Here is a 21,834-nt window from a genome sequence, read left to right as displayed (position 1 = left end):
TTTTTGCTTATGTGGTGCTGAGGAATTGAACCCAGGGCCTCAGGCATGCAAGGCAAGCGCTCTACCACTGAGCCACCTTCCCAGCCCCAGTACCTGAGCTTCCTTTACTCAAGGTTAGCACTCTACCATCTAAGCCACAGCACCACCCCCAGCTTTTTCTGTGTGTATGTGGTACTGAGGAATGGAACCCAGGGGGTCTGCATGCTAGGCAAGCGCTCTCCCACTAAGCCACATCCCCAGCCCCCTTCATCTGTCTTTTGATAAGTAGTCATGAAACCAGAAACAGACAAGGAAGAAAGTCACCGTGTCCCATCGCCATCTCTTAGGCGTCTACACAGCAGCTCCAGCTTCCCCTCCCGGGCCCTCTTGAGGGCTAGTGCAGGCGAAGGTGCTTCAGCACCATGAGGAGGGACAGCGCCCAGACTCCTGGCACACAGGAGGGGCTATGTGAATGGGTTTCTGACTGACCCTCTGTGGCTACTTCTCTTTCTCTCCTTCTTTCTGTCCTCCCTTCCTTCTCTTTCCTTTCTGCCTCCTTTTTTTGGCTGGTCCTGGGCTTGAACTCAGGGCTGGGCTCTGTCCCTGAGCTTTCTCACTCAAGGTTAGGGCTTGACCACTTGAGCCACAGTTCCACTTCTGGCTTTTTGGTGGTTCATTGGCGTTAAGAGTCTCGCAGACTTTCCCATCCTGTCTGGCCTTGAACCTCAGTCCTTAGATCCCTGCCTCCTGAGTAGCTAGGATTATAGGTGTGAACTACCAGTGCCTGGCTACTTTTCATTTCTGAGGCACCTTACCAAAAATGATGCCCATTAGTGGGTCCTGTCTGATTCACAAGTGCATTCCTGAGAGGCTTACCAAACATTTGGTCACAGTGCGTGGTTTTACTGCTGTCTCCAGAGACAGCTCTCTGCATCGTAAAGAATGCACTGGTTTACAAACAGCTGCTTCTACCCAACAGAGTGACAGACACCAGAGGCCTAACCCAGAGCTGAAGTTTTTAGGAAATATAGGTATTGCAAGAAAAGCCTGCACTTGCTTAAGGGTGTTAACTGTGGTTTATCTGTGGAGTCCCCATCCCTCCTTCTTGGATGCAGAGACCACAGTGCAAGCAAACCAGACCCCAGAGCAGGCGCCAAGCACAGGCCCAGCTCGATCTAGGACATACTCTCAAGTTGGAGGTGCCACTGTATGTTAAGGTGGCAGAGTGACATTGCCTGGACCAGGGTAAACAGGAAGCCCAGGGATATTTCCACTTTCTGTGGTATGAGGAGAAGATCCGTTTTTCTCTTTTCACCAGCTGGGTGCTGGTGGCTCACACCTGTAATTCTAGCTACTTAGGAGGCTGAGAGATCTGAGGACTGAGTTTCAAAGCCAGCTGGGGTATGAAAATCGGTGAAACTCTTATATCCAATTAACAAGAAAACTGGAAGTGGTGCTATAGCTCAAAGTAGTAGAGCACAAGCCATAAGCAAAAAAGGTCAGGGACAGCACCCAGGCCCTGAGTTCAAGCTTCACGAGCAACAACAAGAAACTAAAAAAGAAGCTGGGTGAGGGTGGCTCATGCCTGTCATCCCAGCTACTCAGGAGACTAAGATCTAAGGATCACAGTTCAAAGCCAGCCCGGGGAATGAAAGTCCATGAAACTCTTCTCTCCAATAGACCATCAGAAAACCGGAAGTGGCGCTGTGGCTCAAGTGGTAGAGCGTTAGCCTTGAGCTGAAGAGCTGAGGGACAGCGCCCAGGCCCAGAGTTCAAGCCTCACGACCAACAAAAAAAAAGAAAGAAAGTAAAAAAGGACATCATAGCCCAAGTGAATACCACATTCTCTGTTCCTGCGTGTGTCCTGGCGACGGGCTGCCAATCTGCCCACCTGTGGCAAGTGCCCGGGGTACACAGAGGGACAACTTCTACTTATAACTTTTTTAATGGGGGAACCACGGTATGACCCCTCTTTTCACTGTATTTGATGCTGGTATAATTTGGGAAGGGAAAGGGAAAAAATGAATTGTTTGAATAGGAATACAGGTGGACCCATTGCAGCAATGAGATGTACAAGACACTATGTCGAAAAACGAACTTTACAATTTAGGTGGGGGAGGGGGAGTGTAGTTGAGGAGGTGGGAGGGAAGGAGGGTAGGGGAAAATCAGAGGAGGCAACAATGCTTGGTGAGAAATGTACTCATGACCTTGCTCATGTAACTGTAACCCCTCTGTACAGTATTTTCACAATAAAAAACTTATTTAAAAAAAAGAGAAAAAAATGGGGGAGGAGGATGTGCCATATTTTTTTTTCTCTTGAGAAAAGGAGGCCTGTGAGGATGGATGGGCTTTAGTGGTCTCTGGGCTGCCAAGGCTCAGGCAGGCCTTGCAGTGCATGGTGGAGGCCGTGGGGTGGTGCTCCAGGACACACAAGGGCCTCTGCTGCACCGCAGCTCTGCAGCCAGAACCCGGTCCTGCTGCACCGCAGCTCCGCAGCCAGAACCCGGTCCTGCTGCACCTGCAGCTCCGCAGCCAGAACCCGGTCCTGCTGCACCGCAGCTCCGCAGCCAGAACCCGGTCCTGCTGCACCGGAGCTCCACAGCCAGAACCCGGTCCTGCTGCACCGCAGCTCCGTAGCCAGAACCCGGTCCTGCTGCACCGGAGCTCCACAGCCAGAACCCGGTCCTGCTGCACCGGAGCTCCACAGCCAGAACCCGGTCCTGCTGCACCCGCAGCTCCGCAGCCAGAACCCGGTCCTGCTGCACCCGCAGCTCCGCAGCCAGAACCCGGTCCTGCTGCACCGCAGCTCCGCAGCCAGAACCCGGTCCTGCTGCACCCGCAGCTCCGCAGCCAGAACCCGGTCCTGCTGCACCGCAGCTCCGCAGCCAGAACCCGGTCCTGCTGCACCCGCAGCTCCGCAGCCAGAACCCGGTCCTGCTGCACCGGAGCTCCGCAGCCAGAACCCGGTCCTGCTGCACCCGCAGCTCTGCAGCCAGAACCCGGTCCTGCTGCACCGGAGCTCCACAGCCAGAACCCGGTCCTGCTGCACCTGCAGCTCCGCAGCCAGAACCCGGTCCTGCTGCACCCGGAGCTCCGCAGCCAGAACCCGGTCCTGCTGCACCGCAGCTCCGCAGCCAGAACCCGGTCCTGCTGCACCCGCAGCTCCACAGCCAGAACCCAGTCCTGCTGCACCGCAGCTCCACAGCCAGAACCCGGTCCTGCTGCACCCGCAGCTCCGCAGCCAGAACCCGGTCCTGCTGCACCGCAGCTCCGCAGCCAGAACCCAGTCCTGCTGCACCGCAGCTCCGCAGCCAGAACCCGGTCCTGCTGCACCGCAGCTCCGCAGCCAGAACCTGGTCCTGCTGGGGTGGAGCATCAGGGGAGAGTGAGCTCAGGGAGGGAGCAGTCGCCAGAGACCCACCGGCCCTCTGTGCTGCTGGCAGTGGGGAAGGTCAGCACAGAGCCAGGGTCCGTGGGTCGGGCTGCAGGACTGAAATCAGGACGCAGGAAGGAGGCGTCTCCCTCCACTATCTGCAGCCCACAATTGCCCTAAGTAGCACTGTCAGTGAGGAGAGCAGCGACACCAGGCAAAGGACATCAGGCCTGGGTGGGTGACACAGGCTGGACTCTTCTAAAGCGTGGGAAGGTCAACTAGTAGGTATCAGAAGAGTGGCATGTCAACCATTAATAGGGAGGGGAAGACACCTTGGATAAGTGAGGATCAGAACAGAGTGACCGTATGGGACAGGCAGCACACAGGACAGAGGGGCCTCAGGGGACAGTGAGCACACAGGACAGAGGGACCTCAGGGGACAGTGAGCACACAGGACAGAGGGACCTCAGGGGACAGTGAGTGCACAGGACAGAGGGACCTCAGGGGACAGTGAGCACACAGGACAGAGGGACCTCAGGGGACAGTGAGTGAACAGGACAGAGGGGCCTCAGGGGACAGTGAGTAAACAGGACAGAGGGACCTCAGGGGACAGTGAGTGCACAGGACAGAGGGATGTCAGGAGACAGCACACAGGACACAGGGACCACAGGGGACAGTGAGCACACAGACAGAGGGACGTCAGGGGGCAGTGAGCACACAGGGCAGAGGGACCTCAGGGACACTGAGTGCACAGGACAGAGGGACCTCAGGGGACAGGTAGCACAAAGGACAGAGGGACCTCAGGGACACTGAGTGCACAGGATAGAGGGACCTCAGGGACAGTGAGCACACAGGACAGAGGGACCTCAGGAGACAGCACATAGGACAGAGGGACCTCAGGGGACAGGCAGCACACAGGACAGAGGGACCTCAGGAGATAGCACATAGGACAGAGGGACGTCAGGGGACAGTGAGCACACAGGACAGAGGGACCTCAGGGACAGTGAGTGAACAGGACAGAGGGATCTCAGGGACAGTGAGCGTACAGACAGAGGGATCGCAGGGGACTGTGAGCGTACAGACAGAGGGACCTCAGGGACAGTGAGTGAACAGGACAGAGGGACCTCAGGGGCAGTGAGTGAACAGGACAGAGGGACCTCAGGGGACAGTGAGCGTACAGACAGAGGGACCGCAGGGACAGTGAGTGAACAGGACAGAGGGACCTCAGGGGACAGTGAGCGTACAGGACAGAGGTATTTCAGGGGACAGTGAGCACACAGGACAGAGGTATTTCAGGGGACAGTGAGCGTACAGACAGAGGGACCGCAGGGGACAGTGAGCGTACAGACAGAGGGACCTCAGGGACAGTGAGTGAACAGGACAGAGGGACCGCAGGGGACAGTGAGTGAACAGGACAGAGGGATCTCAGGGGACAGTGAGTGAACAGGACAGAGGGATCTCAGGGGACAGTGAGTGAACAGGACAGAGGGACCGCAGGGACAGTGAGCGTACAGACAGAGGGACCGCAGGGACAGTGAGCGTACAGACAGAGGGACCGCAGGGACAGTGAGCGTACAGGACAGAGGGACCGCAGGGACAGTGAGCGTACAGACAGAGGGACCGCAGGGGACAGTGAGCGTACAGACAGAGGGACCGCAGGGGACAGTGAGCGTACAGACAGAGGGACCGCAGGGGACAGTGAGTGAACAGGACAGAGGGATCTCAGGGACAGTGAGTGAACAGGACAGAGGGATCTCAGGGACAGTGAGTGAACAGGACAGAGGGATCTCAGGGACAGTGAGCGTACAGACAGAGGGACCGCAGCAGGGACAGTGAGCGTACAGACAGAGGGACCGCAGGGGACAGTGAGTGAACAGGACAGAGGGACCTCAGGGACAGTGAGCGTACAGACAGAGGGACCGCAGGGGACAGTGAGCGTACAGACAGAGGGACCTCAGGGACAGTGAGTGAACAGGACAGAGGGACCGCAGGGGACAGTGAGCGTACAGACAGAGGGACCTCAGGGGACAGTGAGCGTACAGACAGAGGGACCTCAGGGACAGTGAGCGCACAGGACAGAGGGACCGCAGGGACAGTGAGTGAACAGGACAGAGGGACCGCAGGGACAGTGAGCGTACAGACAGAGGGACCGCAGGGACAGTGAGCGCACAGGACAGAGGGACCGCAGGGGGCAGTGAGCACACAGGACAGAGGGACCTCAGGGACAGTGAGCGCACAGGACAGAGGGACCGCAGGGGGCAGTGAGCACACAGGACAGAGGGACCGCAGGGGACAGTGAGCGTACAGACAGAGGGACCGCAGGGACAGTGAGCACACAGGACAGAGGGACCGCAGGGACAGTGAGCGTACAGGACAGAGGGACCGCAGGGACAGTGAGCGTACAGACAGAGGGACCGCAGGACAGTGAGCGCACAGGACAGAGGGACCGCAGGGACAGTGAGCACACAGGACAGAGGGACCGCAGGGACAGTGAGCGTACAGACAGAGGGACCGCAGGGACAGTGAGCGTACAGACAGAGGGACCGCAGGGACAGTGAGCGTACAGACAGAGGGACCTCAGGGGACAGTGAGCGTACAGACAGAGGGACCGCAGGGACAGTGAGCGTACAGACAGAGGGACCGCAGGGGGCAGTGAGCGTACAGACAGAGGGACCTCAGGGGACAGTGAGTGAACAGGACAGAGGGACCTCAGGGGACAGTGAGCGTACAGACAGAGGGACCGCAGGGACAGTGAGTGAACAGGACAGAGGGACCGCAGGGGACAGTGAGCGTACAGACAGAGGGACCGCAGGGGACAGTGAGTGAACAGGACAGAGGGATCTCAGGGACAGTGAGTGAACAGGACAGAGGGACCGCAGGGACTGTGAGCGTACAGACAGAGGGACCGCAGGGACAGTGAGCGTACAGGACAGAGGGACCGCAGGGACAGTGAGCGCACAGGACAGAGGGACCGCAGGGGACTGTGAGCGTACAGACAGAGGGACCGCAGGGACAGTGAGCGTACAGACAGAGGTACCGCAGGGACAGTGAGCGTACAGACAGAGGGACCGCAGGGACAGTGAGCGTACAGACAGAGGGACCGCAGGGACAGTGAGCGCACAGACAGAGGGACCTCAGGGACAGTGAGCGTACAGACAGAGGGACCGCAGGGGACAGTGAGTGAACAGGACAGAGGGACCGCAGGGACAGTGAGCGTACAGACAGAGGGACCGCAGGGACAGTGAGCGTACAGACAGAGGGACCGCAGGGACAGTGAGCGCACAGGATGCAGTGTGAGCGGCATGGGATCTGGAATCGAGCCAGTGCGAGTTACTAATGTCTGTGGACCAGCTCAGTACAGCTCAGGAGTCCTGGTGTCTCTAGAATGACGGGGGCTATGTCACCTGGCTCCAGGAAATCTGGAGCAGTGATGGGTAAGTGAGGCAAGGTGGGCGAATGGCACCTCTGTGTTGGGGGACGGGGCCCTTGCTCGCGGGAGCCCTTCCAACAGGGCAGGGGGTCAAGGGCTGTGTGCAGCTGTCTGCGTGCAGGGCTGGTACAGGAGGCTGCCCAGCGCCATCAACCACAGCCACCAGTGCTTTGCGGATGGGGCCCGATGGGTGCATTCTGCTTCATCTCCAGAAACAAACCACGGAGGTGCTGTTCTCCTCCCCGACTGCTTCCCTATGCAGGGCAGAGGCAAGTGCGGTCACCGGATGGTGGTCAAGGTCACCACGACTTTAAGCTTATGGTGCTGAAACCCTATTTCCTTAGCTATATAGCTGAATGTTTTCACAGACCTGTGTGACAAATTATGGAGCTTCAATGAGAATTTTTTTTTTATCTGCAGTAGTTGGTAAACTTCAAAAGTGATGACTGAAGACCAGTTACATATAGAAGCAACAAGAAAAATCCCACTGGCTGACTTCCGCGGTGGCTTCTCTTCACTCCTCCTTGTATGTACTACGCTGTGGAAGGTTTAGTATAGATAGGTGTAATTTGGGAGCAATGCCGTTAGGACTGTGCTGACTGCTACATATTAAGTGGGCCTCTGAAGCTTCTGGGAGCTTCCTCAGCACAGTGCTGTGGGCTGGCCACGGAGGAGGGTGAAGGCTGTGACCTGAATCATGGTGCTGGACACCAGGGCAGCTCCAGACACCGGGCCCCAGGCCTGTTGGAGCCAAAGGCCTGTGCCAGGGAGCGGAGAGCCAGTGCGCGCCCGTCAGAGGACGCAGGTGGCTGCAGGGCAGAGGATCCTTCATGAAGGATGCTGAGGGCCTGGGCAGCTCTTGTTACCAACACCCCAGCTCAAGGTGTGTAGGTTACAACACAAGGATCTGTTCCTCCACACCTCCCCTAGCTCCTCTTCTGGGAGGAGCCGGCTGCCACGGGTGAGGACACTCAAGCAGCCCTAGGCAAAGATGCTGGGGACTTCTGAAACTGGCAGTGATACCTGGCAAGTGGAGGGAGCCACCTGGCCGGCCAGCCCGCAGGGACACGGCCTCAGCTAGCATCTTGTCTGCAGGGCAGAGAGACCGTGAACCAGAACCACCCTCAAGCTTCCCCAGACTTGAGGGAAGAAGTCACTGTTGCAGGCACTGGTGGCTCATGTCTATAATCCTAGCAAGTCAGGAGGCTAAGATCTGAGGATTGAGGGTCATGGCCAGCCTGGGCTTCTCAAAGTCCGTGAAACTCTGACCTCCAATTAAAACATCAAAAAGCTGAAAGTGGAGCTGTGGCTCAAATGAGGTCCTAAGTTCAAACAGCATTACCATACTCCCGACACGTCATCTTCCAGAAAATAAACATGATGGAAGACTGTTATGGCCCCTCACAGGCTCATGTCTACATGCTGGTCCTTGGGGGGCCATCCTGGGAGACTAGCAGGCGGGACTTAGTTGAGGGAAGCAGGGCAATGGGGGCGGGTCCTGGCAGGTGTCACGTTCCTCTCTTCTGTCCTACTCTTGTCCCAGGGAGGTGGACAGCCTTTGCCTGCCACCATGATGGTCTGCCCGGACACGCAGGGTCAGGAAGCCTCAGAACTGGAAGCAAACTGCAGCTTCCTCTCTTATCCCAGGGGATTTTATCCAAGGCAACAAAAAGTAACAAGCAAAGCAATTCTGGAAACAGAAGTGTGCAGGAGTAGCTACTGTTATAGCAGATAAAACAGATGAGAAGACCAGAACTGCAAATCCAAAGTTCATTACGTAAGCTCAAGAAGTCAATTCAGTAAGACAAAACAACTGTACATATGTGTGCACTTAACACCAAAGCACATGATTTTATAAAATGAACAATTACTGAAACTAAAGGGAGAAAAAGATATCCAATCGAGCAATGGTAGAGGACTTCAGTATCAGGCTTTCATCAATAAACTAAGATAAAAAACAAATGAACAAACCAACCACCAGAATAACAGGTGTTGATGGCTCATGACTGCAATGCAGCTACTCAGGAGGCTGAGATCTTAGAGCCACAGTCTGAAGCCAGCTCAGGCAGATGAATCTGAGAGACTCTTATCACCAATTATCCAGCAAAAAGCTGGAAGTGGAGGTGTGGCTAAAGTGGTAGAACATCAGCTGAGTGAAAAAGTGGAGCAAAAGTGTGTGTCTGCATCTGAATTTGATGTGGCCACACCTTTCTCCGCCCATACCCTAGATAAGGCCTAGCCCAGGTGCAGACGCACTCTCTCTGCTCTTTTCTAGCTCTTTCCTTCTCTTCTCTTTCCCAGCTCTCCCAGCTCTCTTTCCAAGGCCTTTCCCCACCACGTGGAGGACCAAGATGGCCTGGTGCCAGCCAGAACGATGAATAAACCTACCCCTTACCTGAAAAAAAAAAAAAAAGTGTGTGTCTGAGTTTGTCTCTCTCTCTCTCTCTCTCTCTCTCACACACACACACACACACACACACACACAAAACCACCCTGCCCTACCAGAGTTACATTATTTTATAGATTGAACGAATTTAGCAGATACTTATAAAACATTAATTCTGAACAGCTTCAGAATGCACACTCTTCTTATTCAATTCCATTAATTTATGGTATGTTTTGCAGTATGTTGTATAGAAAATACCATAAATTAGGCCACAAAATAAGTCTCAACAAATTTAAAAAATTGAACTAAAAATTAACAACAAAACAAACCAGAAATGAAAACTCATTCATGCAGATTTTACAACATGCTACCAAAGAAATCAAAAGGGAAATTTAAACAACATACAAAAAATTCTAGTATACTGCAAAAATAGTACTAAGAGGTAAATTTTTAATAGTAAATGCTCAAATTAAAAAAAAAATTCTGGAAATTTCAAGTAAATGACCTATGTGTTTCAAGGACTTGGAAAGTGAAGGGCAAAGCCAAACTAAAATTAACATTTCAAAAGAAACAATACAGGGGCTGGGAAAGTGGCTGAGTGGTAGAGCACATGCCTTGCATGCCAGAGGCCCTGGGTTCGATTCCTCAGCACCACATAAGCAAAAAGAAAAAAGCCGGAAGTGGCACTGTGGCTCAAGTGGTAGGGCACTAGCCTGGAGCTGAAGAGCTGAGGGACAGTGCTCAGGCCCAGAGTTCAGGCCCCACGACCGGACCCAAAAAAAAAAAAAAAAGAAACAATACAGGTCCAAGAGAGATAAATGAAATAAGTGACTGAAAAGCAAGAGTTGTTTGAAAAGACACTCTGACAAATGTTTGGCTAGACTCAATAGGATGAAATATAAAAAAGGAGATCATACAACTGATATCACAGAAATTCAAAGGATCATTATAGATGATTATATACCAACATTTGCCAACAAACTGGGAAAATTCAGAGGACAGGTATAAGTTTAGACACATAAAACCTACCAACATTGAGCCACCAAGACATGGAGAACCTCTACAAATCAATAATGATTAGCTTGGTTTAATAAGGAATAAAAGTCCCCCAACAAAGCCAAGTCCAGGATTGAATGGCTTCACTGATAAACTCTACCAAATTTTATATTTATTTTATTTTTGTCGGTCGTGGGTCTTGAACTCTGGGCTTGGGCACTGTCCCTAAGCTCTTCAGCTCAAGGCGAGCGCTCTACAACCTGAGCAACAGCACACTTCCAGTTTTCTGGTGGTTTATTGGAGTTAAGAGTCTCACGGACTTCGGTGCCTGGGCTGGCTTTGAACTGCAATCCTCAGATCTCAGCCTCCTGAGTAGCTAGGATTACAGGCGTGAGCCACCGGCACATAGCTTCTACCAAATTTTAAAGAGGGTCTACCAATATTCTTTGTAAATTATTTCAAGAACTGAAAGGAAAGGAGCCCTTCTAACTCATCCTACAAAGCCTGTTACCATGATAACAAAAGACAGCAAAGTAATATTAAAAAAAAATCTGTAGACCAATATTCCTGAGGAATATTTCCTGCAAAAATTCTTGGCAAAATACTACCAAATCAAAACCAACAGCACATATAAAAGACCTTGCACCCTGATTTAAATCAGGATTTGAATCAGAGGTGCGAGGATGGTTTAGCATGCATAAATCAATATAGACAAACATGACAAATGACGAACAAAAAAATGCTATGATCATCTCAATAGAGACAGAAAAAACATTCGATAAAACTTAACATTACTTCATGATAAGAACTGAACAATTTAGGCTTACACCTATATATGACAAATACACACCCACCACCACAATGAATGAGGGAAAGCTAAAAATCTAAGATCTAGAACCAGATAAAGTCTCCACTCCTACTAGTCTTAGTCAATTTAGTACTAATAGTTTTTGCCAGACAAATAAGGCAAGAATAAGAAATAAGAAGCATACTAACAGAAGAGAAAGTGGTTAAATTATCCTATTTGTAGATTATAATACTGTATACAAGATAGCCTAAAGACTCCATAAAAAATTTCAAACTGTAAATTCAGTAATCAATATACAAATATTAGAGAATTTTAAGGCTGGGAATGTGGCTCAGTGGTAGTGTGCTTGCCTAGCATGCATGAAGCCCTAGGTTCAATTCCTTAGTACCACAAAAACAGAAAAAGCCAGAGTGGTTCTGTGGCTTAAGAGGTACAGTGCTAGCCTGGACCAAAAGAAGCCCTGAGTTCAAGCCCCAGGACTGTCAAAAAAAAAAAAAAAGAAAGAAAAGAAAATGAACTATACAACTTGGGTGGGGAGGGGAGAGAAAAATTGGGAGAGCAAGGGAAGGGGTGACACTGCCTAAAAAGAAATGTACTCGTCTGCTGATTTAGATGGAGGTAGAACTGTGGCTCAAGTGGTGGAGCGCTAGCCTTGAGCAAAGCTCAGGGACAGTGCCCAGACCTTGAGTTCAAGCCCCAGGACTGTATGTACACACACGCACTAAAATAAAAACTATATCCCAAATAAAGATTATTTTTTAATTATTGTCAGTAGTGGGGCTTGAACTCTGGGCCTGGACACTGTCCCCTGAGCTCTTCAGCTCAAGGCTAGCGCTCTACCACTTGAGCTACAGCGGCACTTCCAGTTTTCTGCTTATGTGGTACTAAGGAATCAAACTCAGGGCCTCATGTATGCAAGGCAAGCACTCTACCACTGAGCCACCTTCCCAGCCCCAAATAAAGATTATTTTTAAGAGAAAAATATTCATTGCTGTTTTAAGGCTGCGTTCTGGAACAATCTGTAATATGTCATCTGGTAACTTACTCTCAGATGAGCACAAGGCATGTTGCACTTTTATTTAAGTCCTCCCACAAGGAACGGCATACCAAAGCCCTTTGGAGGTTTAATTTGTACATTCAGTTTGTACATTCCTCATTAAGTGTCTTAGAAGGCGCTCATCTCTAGAAGCAACTGCACCAGCAGGAACAGGCTGCTTGCAAGTGGGAGGGCTGGGACAGCCAGGGAGCTAGAGCTGGCTCCATACACGGCAGTCTGCAAGGGGCAGCTCTGACCGGGGAGGGGCCATCTCCGTCCCCAGCCCTGGCTCAACCTGGACAGCTTCTGGGACAGTGCAACTATCACTATCCACCCAAAGCAAGGAGGGAAGGCAAATCAGTTTAGGAAAAAAACAGAACAAAAAAACCACCTGGCTGTGTCCAGTGAGAAAATGACATGACTTGAATAAATGCCCAGCTGTCAGCTTCCGTATTTATCCTGCAGCACTTGTTTGTCACAATACTTAAAAAGGCAATTTGTAACCTATTCATGTTTCAAGAACCCAAATCCTTGTTCTGAATCACATGCAGTAATTAGGAGCAGGTGCGCTAACTGGGCATCTTTGTCCTTGGCTGCGATGTGGGAGGTGAAGAAAAGGGGTCATGGGATGTGGCTCTGATGGGTGGTGGGGTGGGGTCACAGGCATTAGTGCAGATTGCTGGAGGCGGGCACTATGTTTAGGACCTGTGGGCTCACTGGAGCCTCCTCGGCTCAGATTAGGGTAGGTCAGGTCTGCCCTGGGCCTGAGGCCTTTCCACAACCCCTGAGGTTCCTCCAGGGAGAGGTTTCCAGCACTGTTCGGTATCACTGCCATGTCACCGAGCCAACCCTCAGCAGCCTGGAGGCAGGAGGCCCTACTACATCACAAGCAGCCGGGCGGAATCCAGATGTTCCTGCCCAACCCCAGGGTGCCCACACCACCTCTGGCTTTCTGTCAGTCTCTTCAGGGCCTTCATACCTTAAAGAACACTCTTGCCTTTCCATTCAGATCAAATTGAGAGAAAGAGCTTGTGCGTGTGTATGTGTGTGTTAGCATTGGGGCTTGAATTGAAGGCTTGGGTGCTGTCCCCAAGCTTTCTGTGCTCAAGGCTAGGACTCTACTTGAGCTACAACTCCACTTCCCACTTTTTGTGATTAATTGGAGGTAAGAGTTTCACAGATTTTCCTGCCTAGGCTGTCTTTGAACTGTGATCCTCAGATCTCAGCCTCCGGAGTAGGTAGGATGACAGTGTGAGCCTCTGGTGCCTGGGGTGGGAGCCTTCTATCTGGAGCCTCCTCTCTGTGCTTCAGGGCTAGCCCACCTGCTCCCCTCCCCCGACACGGAGCCCACATTTGGTGCATCAGATGCTGCATGGTGCCTTCATTAACTGTTACATCTTCACTGGGAACCACAGGCACTCTGGACCTCGTGGGCCTCTGGCATCCATTACTAGTGATGGTCGTCCTCACACATGTTGTGACACTGTCTGCTTGGTGTGGGGCACGCGTGCGCATACAGGAGAGGCCGTGCTGCAGCATGGCCAGATGGAAGCTGGACACGCTAATCTGTATGATTTCCACATGAGGAAATGCCTCTGGTTTTCATCTACCAAGAGTTCTAAGGAGAGGGAGTCAGTCAGACTCAGGCTCTGCAGCCACCACCCTCCACCCTGAGAGTGACTTCAACCAGAGCCGTGAATACCATACCATGCGACGCTCCATGAGGGAAGAACTACAGCTGGGCAGGGCGTGGAGAACACGTGGCGTGTCCTGTGTGCTCAGGGGAGGGGCCACGGCCAGCACTTACCTGGCTGCAGACTGTCCTGACCCTGTGTAGTCTGTCCAAGGCCTCCTGTGGATTGCCCAGATACTGCTGCAGCTCCGCGTGAAGGATGCGCATGGAGAAGGGGACCATCGAGCCTGGAATGCAGACAGGGTGGAGTGAGCCTACTTGCTGGCACCAGCACGCTTTCTCACCGGGCACAGGGAAGGAGGTGTGTGCAGGTGCTCCGGTGCAAGTGAGGACAGAACCTAGCCATCCCCTTGTTGGTGGCATCAGTAAACACATGTGTTTCTTTGCAAAGTTGCAGCTACATTTGTCAGGATAATTATCGAGATGTGTGGACGGATGCCAGAGCCATTGTCTCAGCTGGCCGCAATCATTCGGGAGGCGTCCGTCCTATACAACACACTGGCACAGACCTGCGGTGCCCCTCAGGGACCAGCGGGCCACTCGGGCGCTCTTCTCTCAATGAGAAGGCTCTGAGTGTGGGCTCTCAGAGTAGGCACATGAGATGCCCAGAAAGTAAGATTCGTTGTGCAGGTGATCCTGAGACACCAGTGAGGGGCAGCGGCTGCGCGAGGAAACTGCCAGCTGAGGAGAATGTCTGTTTAGATGCCGACACCGCAGCCCTGCCCCAGAGCCACCCCTCGGAGAGGAGGGGTGGGGCGGAAACCCCGTCACCCAGGCCACCTGGCAGGGTGAGCTAGGGAGACACGTAAGGAACCAGTCTCCAAACACAGCTGTGATCCCACAGGAGAAAGTGGTATTCATGTGAGCAGCCTGCACCTGCATGCCTGGCACCTGGTCCGCTGATCACAGAGGTGGACTGGTGCTGGTGTGACGGTGGAACGTCCCCACAGGCCCACCGGTGGCAGCGCGCTCCCCAGCGGGCGGTATTATTCTGGAGGGACCTGGAGACGTGGGGAGGCGGGGCCTAGCTGGAGGAAACAGGTCACTGCATGTGGGGCTGTATCTTGTCTCTGGCCCTGGCCATCTTTCTGTCTGCTTCCTGCCTGCTGTGAGAAGAAGCCGCCTCCTGTCAGGGGCTCCCATGCAAATGCACGAACCATGCAACGCGGAGCAAACCCTCGGAAACGGTGACCAAACCTTCCTCCGTTATGTTCTTTCTGTGTGGTATTTGGTACAGCAACAGAGTCTGACTAAAATGCCGGCAGAGGACAACTGCATGGATTCAGTGGAGGATGCCCAAGACAGGCCCAAGCTGTTAATACACAGACCTGCAATGTAGCTCAAAAGATGGTCAAAAAGCAAGCAGTGTGGCTTTTGTCATTGAACCTCTTTGCCTGAATCTATTCATCTTCTACTCATTCACATTACAGAGGGTGTGCGATGAAACATGAGCTTCCTGTCAATGCTCATTATCTTAAAAACTTTATGATGCGCTATGATTTGTTTAATAAGGTCCAGAAAAGACAGTCACAAATAAAAAATATGCAAAGAAAAGAATGTTAGCAATTATTGAGTTTAAAATGTTTGAAATTTCTTTTTCTAATAACACAAGATAACCTTTGTATTTGAAGATGAGCAGCTGAGTTTAATTATAATAGAAACTATTTTGGTTTCCTGTAAGGACAGTGCCACTTCCAACAGACAGGAGTTCTGCTGGTCCAGAATTTTTTTCAGTGGAGAGACTACCTCAACAACCACAAACTCTGAGCCAGGCACAGAAATAATCTCAACTGGGAGTTCTCAATTCAGCTTGCAAATCATCTGCAATACAAAATGAGGGGGAGCCACCTGTACCACACATGACCACCATCAACCCACGGAAGTTTCTGCACTCAGGATATGTAAAAATATCACAAACTGCTGGGCACTGGTGGTTCATGCCTGTAATACTAGCTACTCAGGATGCTGAGATCTTGAGGATCAGGGTTTGAAGCCAGCTCAGGTAGGAAAGTCCACGAGACTCTCTTATCTCCACAATTAAGCACCAAAAAAGTCAGAAGTGGAGCTGTGGCTCAAGTGGTGAAACACTAGCTTGGAGCAAAAAAGTTCAGTAATAGCCCAATGTCATAAGTTTGAGCTCTAGGACTGGCGCGCATGCATGCACGCACGCAAGTGCGCGCGCGCACACACACACACCCTCATGAACTATATGAAAATACAAATTTTTGAGAGGAGGCAAAATAATGTTGAGGATTATTTTGCATTAAATGCATATATTAGAAAAAGAAATACCTAAAAGCCAATACTATTAATTCTACCAAACAGTTAATGAAGAAATGATACCTATTCTGTTTATCTCTTTCAGAAAACAGAAGCTGAGAAAACCTCTCAATCTGTTCTAAAAGGTCAGTATTACGCTAATACCAACACCAGACAATGATAGTACAAAAAAGAAAAAGAAAACTGAACAGCAATATATTTCACAAACAGAAGCAAAAATCCTCAACAAAATTAATATAGCTTAACAAAAAAAATTGTACCAAAAATTATCAAATGGAATCTAATAAAATGAATTTTAACAAATAAAATAGCAAACAAGTCCAATAATATACAATGTGACCCATGCAAGATCATGGCTAAAAAAAAAAGTCCTATCAAGAAATGCAGGGGGTGGGCTGGGAAGGTGCCTCAGTGGTAGAGCTCTTGCCTCACATGCATGAGGCCCTGGGTTCGATTCCTCAGCACCATATAAACTGAAAAAGCCGGAAGTGGTGCTGTGACTCAAGTGGCAGAGTGCTAAGCTTGAGCTGAAGAGATCAGGGACAGCGCCCCAGCTCAGAGTTCAAGACTTACAAACAACAATAAACAAAAAAAAAACAAAGAAAATTATTTGTATGATTAATGAAAACAAAATACACCTCGTGGGAAGATGCTGAGTGCCAATAGTTTACACCTGCAACCTACTCAAGAAGCTGAGATCTGAGGAGCCTGGTTTAAGCCAGTCTTGCAGGAAAGTTTGTGAGACTCTGATCCTCAATTAAATACCAAAAAGCTGGAAGTGGAGCTGTGGCTTATATGGTAGAACACCTGCCTTGAGCAAAAAAAAAAATGCAAATACAGCACCCAAGCTCTGAGTTTAAGTCCCAGGACTGGTGGACACCACACACACACACACACACACACACACACACACACACACACTCTCTCTCTCTCTCTCTCTCTCTCTCTCCTAGGAAAGACATGCAGTTTATAGAATTAAGATATGAACAGAACAGCTAGGAAAAAGCAGTGTCTATTAGCTGCATGTAAGACATGTGAATTTGGTGTAATAGACTTTAAGTCCAGGTATTGGGCTCAGAAGACAAAAGAGGTGTGGGTACTGTCCATCAACCTCAATAACACAACACAAAAACTGTTCTGTTGTAAGTCAGACCCTCTTGGTCTGGCTGGGCCAGCTCATCCAAGAGCAGCTGCTGTGCCCAGCGGCGTCGGCTGTGCTAAGGGTACTGCTGAGGGCCACAAAGCACTCAAGGCTCCCACCACCACAGCTGCCTGTCTGGCAGGATAAAATTCATAAGGAAGCAGCTTCTCTATGGATGTGTTTCGTGAAGATCCTCATGTATAATTACAATCTGCCAAGCATCCAGGTTGGCATGATACTATAGAAGCACTTTTCATTCAGCATTTAAGAAACATTACATGTAAATATTCCTGCAAAATGTATTTCTGACTGTCCCCAGCACTGCTAAAAACCCACACTGCCACCGAAGAAAGAGGAATGTGCCAGAAAGGCACCGGCCTGCCATGGGAAGTGAAAACGAAGGAGAAAGGGGAGCATGTCAGCTTGACCCCAGAGGGGCCACTGCTGTCCACTGTGGGGTGGACACAGGCTGGGAGGCTGTGTCCTCTCTGGTTGCAAATGTGGTGACTTGGAGGCTGTCCCTGAGAGAGGGCTGACCATGTGTGCTAAGGCCACCGTCACATGACCAGGAAGCACTGACGTCCCCATCACCAGCACAGAGAGCATGGGCAAAGGACCCCACCAAACCTTTCCCAACTGGCAGGGCTTTTCCTCTCGCTTTCAAGCTGCAAGGGCCACTGCTGATCGGTATGTGTTTCCCTGGACACACGTCTTGTCTCTGAGTGGTGGCTTTTCCTCCTGTGGGAACGCCATGCCCATCAGTGTCCCTTCTTTTGCTGGACACACTGCCTCAGTACATGTCTGTCTGTCCCGAACACAGCACCACACTCCTAATCCCCAGCAATCACTTTCCATTCAGAACTACATCCATGAACAGAAAAGACATTCTACAGTAAATATTAACTACGTGTGTTCCAGTTTCCTGAGCTTACAGCCTGGAAGTGGCCGTGCCTGCCCAGGCATGGCTCTGACTCAGCTGCTGACTGGTGAAAGGTTTGTGCACACCAGAGTAAGAGGCCTTCTTGGGTGGTCTCATGAAATTGTGTGTGTCTTTAACAGTCTGTGCTGATGTTACTTTAACAAAAATGATGGGCAAAGAGAAAAGCAGTAAGATTAACAAGTCTTCTCCAGCTGCGGAAAGAAAGCCATAATAATGCATAGCCATAATAACACATATATAACGTAAAGAAAGCCCTAATAACGTCTTAGCATAAAACTGCTAAGATCTCAGCTACAGACAGTGCTGGAGATGCTCTGATCTGCTCACAGCGAAGAGCAGAGGATCCCACACAGCATGTTGGAAAGTTCCAGTGACATCCAACAAATCTAACCAGGCTAAAGTCACCGATGGAAATTGCTGGAAATGTCAGAGATGTGTATGAAACACAATACTGTTCTTTCCTGACATGAAAAACCTCAAACTTCTTAATTTTTACACATGATTCATCTGAGGTCTCATTATGAATATCTTGAATGGGAAAAACTGTGTCTGACATTCAAATGAAACATATTAAAGCTCATTCATAAAAGTTATTTGTTTGTATTATTATAACCTCCTGTAAAGCACATTTTAATGACTTGCTTTGCTAATATATTGCGAGTTAAAATGAAATGAATGAATCAAGTTCTCACAGTTGTGCTTGTTACTCCACCAAGTGAGAAGAAAAATGAGTAAACATTCAGTGTATTATTGTGGATGAATGTTAATGCACTTCACTAAAATGTGCATATGATTTATGGCTCATAATGTGAATTAGCTGCTTACTGATGCATAGACACTGTCCTCTGCACTGCCGGCGTGTCTCCCTCCTGGCAGCCTTGGGAAGACACGGCCACACAGGAAGGAGGGGGATGGGCAGTCCCATTCATTTCATTCCTGTCTTCTGAAGATGAAGAAGAGTCTGAGTCCTCAGCAGGCCTTCCAGACCACGTGAGCACCAGGACATGAGAGCCTGACATGAGCCTGGGCTCAGCTTCTCCCACCTCCACAGGACACACACCTTTAGTGTCACTCCTCACAAGCGGGAACAACTGAGGCACGAGTAGTCATGTGGGGTCTACAGGGCACCCTGTGCAGCTGCACACCCACTGAGGGCGGGGCAGGAACACCAGGACACGGGCCTGTGCACTCCAGTCCTGAGCCTTTGGTTGGAGGCAGACAAAACCTGATCACAACCATCTTAGCAAATCTCAGGCCCAGGCAGAGTGTGGAAGCAGCGAAGGGCTGGGCTGAAGCCAGGCAGGATGCTGGTGAACTCAGGCCCTCACGTTTACTACAACCGTGTTCTATTAGGTGAGCCATACCCCCGTCCAAACACGCATATCCTTTATGAGAAAAATCATAACGTCTATCTCCTGACTCTCAGAGCAAGCAGGCAACACTGACCGCACAGGAACAGCCCCGACCTCACAGGCGGCGGCACCTGTTCTCTCTCTGACACTACCAGACGCTGTGAGGAGGCTCATTCCTCTTTGTGGAGTGGAAGTGTGCCCACAGCTTTACATGGAAAGGTGAGTCTCAAATGGCACACCGGGGACACCGGCTGACTCCCACCCTCGTCACCACAGGTAGGGCTGCACCGGGGCCAGGAGTAGACTGCTGGAATCCCTGAGGGCTGCTGCTGCTGCTTTTTTTTTTTTTCCAGTCTGAGACCAGGACTCAAATCTGGTATCTGACATTTTTCTTCACTGCTGGTGGTCTACCATCTGAGCCATGCCTCTGACCTTTAAAGGATTTAAAAACAATTTCCCCAAAGACTTCCTGAGTGCTGTGTGTGGGCAGTCCACACTTGGGGTCACCAAGCTAGGACCTGCAGAAACACCTCTGAGTCTATACCCCACTTCTTCCATCTGCCGGAAGAGCGGGTGGGGTGGGCAGGGCGGTGCCTCCCAGGCCTGCCGCTCCCTCCGGCATGGAAACCTCAGGACCTGTCAGGACTGTAGCCCCGTCCCAGCCAGGGTGGCACCAGCCTCTCTGCCCCGAAATCTCCCTGGTTGGCTGGTTCTCTTCCATAGAACCCACCAGCCAGCAGCTCAGGACCGCTGCTTGCATTTAATGTGTTATTCTAGGTAATAAACGGATCCTGACCACTATTTTCTTTTCTGTAAGGGGTAGCAGCAATTTAGTACCAGGGCTGCCGAAGCTCCCCAGCCTCCAGACGTCAAAGGATTCCGCAATCAGAGCACTGCAGACCAACTACCCCAGCGGTCCCTCTTGGAAAAGGAAGAGACGAGACAGGGAAAGCGTAGGGATTCAGGGATGACTTCACCGTGCTTCTCTACCTCCCTTCAGAAACACGGGACCTGAGTCTAAAAAACACACATAATGGAGCTGAATTCTGTTTTACTTTTAGTGTTGGTTTCTTCTGTGTCAAGGTAATAAGTAAGATATTCAGATGTGGGTTCTTTTCTGCTTGTTTTGGTACCAGGGCTTCAACTCAGTCTCGCCTGCCCAACAAGTGCTGCCGATGACCCTACACAAACATGTCCTGCGCCTCAACGAACTCAGAGCAGAATGGCTGAGCCGACTGCTGTAAAGCCACTTGTGCATGTGGCATAATTTAATGTTCACGTCACTCCCAGAGGTGTGCAGATCACCACCCTGTTTTGCTAATAAGGATGGTGGGCACAGAGACATTTGCCAGCCCAAGGCAGCACAGCAAGTCAGTGTGGGGGAGGGCGGGAGGGGAGGGCGAGGGCCTAGCTTCTAATAACTGCTCACATTGCCTCTCGAGATTTCCTCTCACGTCAGTTTTTTGCTAAAGAACACAAGAGGGCTCAGGTTTCTCGGTAAGGTCAGTCCTCCACTTCAAGGCCACAAGGGCTTCTATAGTGTGTCTTTTCCTCTCTGCAGCCTTACCTGGGGAGACCTCTCACGTGTACTCCATGTGGAAAGGACGGGTGCCCCTTCATTCGCAGGAGTGCGTGTGCATCAAAGAGCAGCTTTTACTTTAGGCCCCAGTGGGAAAAGCCCGATGTCCAGTGTCCAGGCCCTGCAGCCACCACCTCGCCTGCCCGGGCACACGCCTGACGGTGGCTGCTGTGTGGACCCGGGAGGTGCGAGTGAGCACCGGCAGGGCACGTGGCTGCAAAGCCAGGTGCGCTCACTCTGCAAGTTCAGGATCGTGGCTGCTGGGCTGCTCATTTGATTTTTCAGGATTGGGTTAATGAGAAAAATTGAAGATACCTAATTACACCTAAGCGACAGAAAAACAGGGCCAACACATGCCATCACGCAGACATTAAGGACCACTGCCTTACCCCTGCGTCCTGGATACACATGCGGGTAGTATTCGTAATAAAGGTCTGGTTGGTCCAGATTTCCAAAGGGCTCAAATTCCATTTCGGCGTTCTGGAAAAGGCCTAACTTCACCAGCAGTGCCAGCCTCACAAACCACAGCTGAAACAAGAGACAACAGGAACAACGGGTTATGTCCACACATCAGGCCAGAAACTCCCTTTTCCTTATTAGCCTGATTTCTAGCACCGTAGACAGGGGCTAAGCTCTCTTTCTCTCTTTGCACTTTGCATAGTTACATGTTGATAAAAGCACTGGAGCTCAGAAACATCAATGTGAATGACTCAATTCAATCAGCCACACTTGGTGAGCAGGGTACGTGTGCGAAGCTTCACAAGAACTGGAAAAACAACCCAGCCCGCTGGGAGGAGGATGTCGCAGAGCGGGCTGGGGAATGACTGCAGAGCCGAGGGGG

General features: G+C 50.9%; 1 protein-coding gene across 1 annotated transcript in view; it reads right to left on the bottom strand.

Annotated features, from left to right (window-relative positions):
• The window catches only part of Trappc12 (trafficking protein particle complex 12), an 86,742-nt gene that overhangs the window by 36,475 nt on the left and 28,433 nt on the right, over positions 1–21,834 (bottom strand). Inside the window, exons 5-6 of the mRNA XM_013028874.1 lie at positions 21,383–21,521; positions 13,816–13,928 (exon numbers count right to left, since the gene is read on the bottom strand). Of these exons, the coding sequence (XP_012884328.1) occupies positions 13,816–13,928; positions 21,383–21,521 (252 nt within the window). The remainder of the gene's footprint in view (positions 1–13,815; positions 13,929–21,382; positions 21,522–21,834) is intronic.

Source organism: Dipodomys ordii, unplaced genomic scaffold (genome assembly GCF_000151885.1).
Source record: "Dipodomys ordii isolate 6190 unplaced genomic scaffold, Dord_2.0 Scaffold115, whole genome shotgun sequence".
NCBI classification, from domain to species: domain Eukaryota; kingdom Metazoa; phylum Chordata; class Mammalia; order Rodentia; family Heteromyidae; genus Dipodomys; species Dipodomys ordii.
The sequence above is the reverse complement of the archived record's forward strand: the minus strand, read 5'-3'. Positions and strand labels throughout refer to the sequence as shown.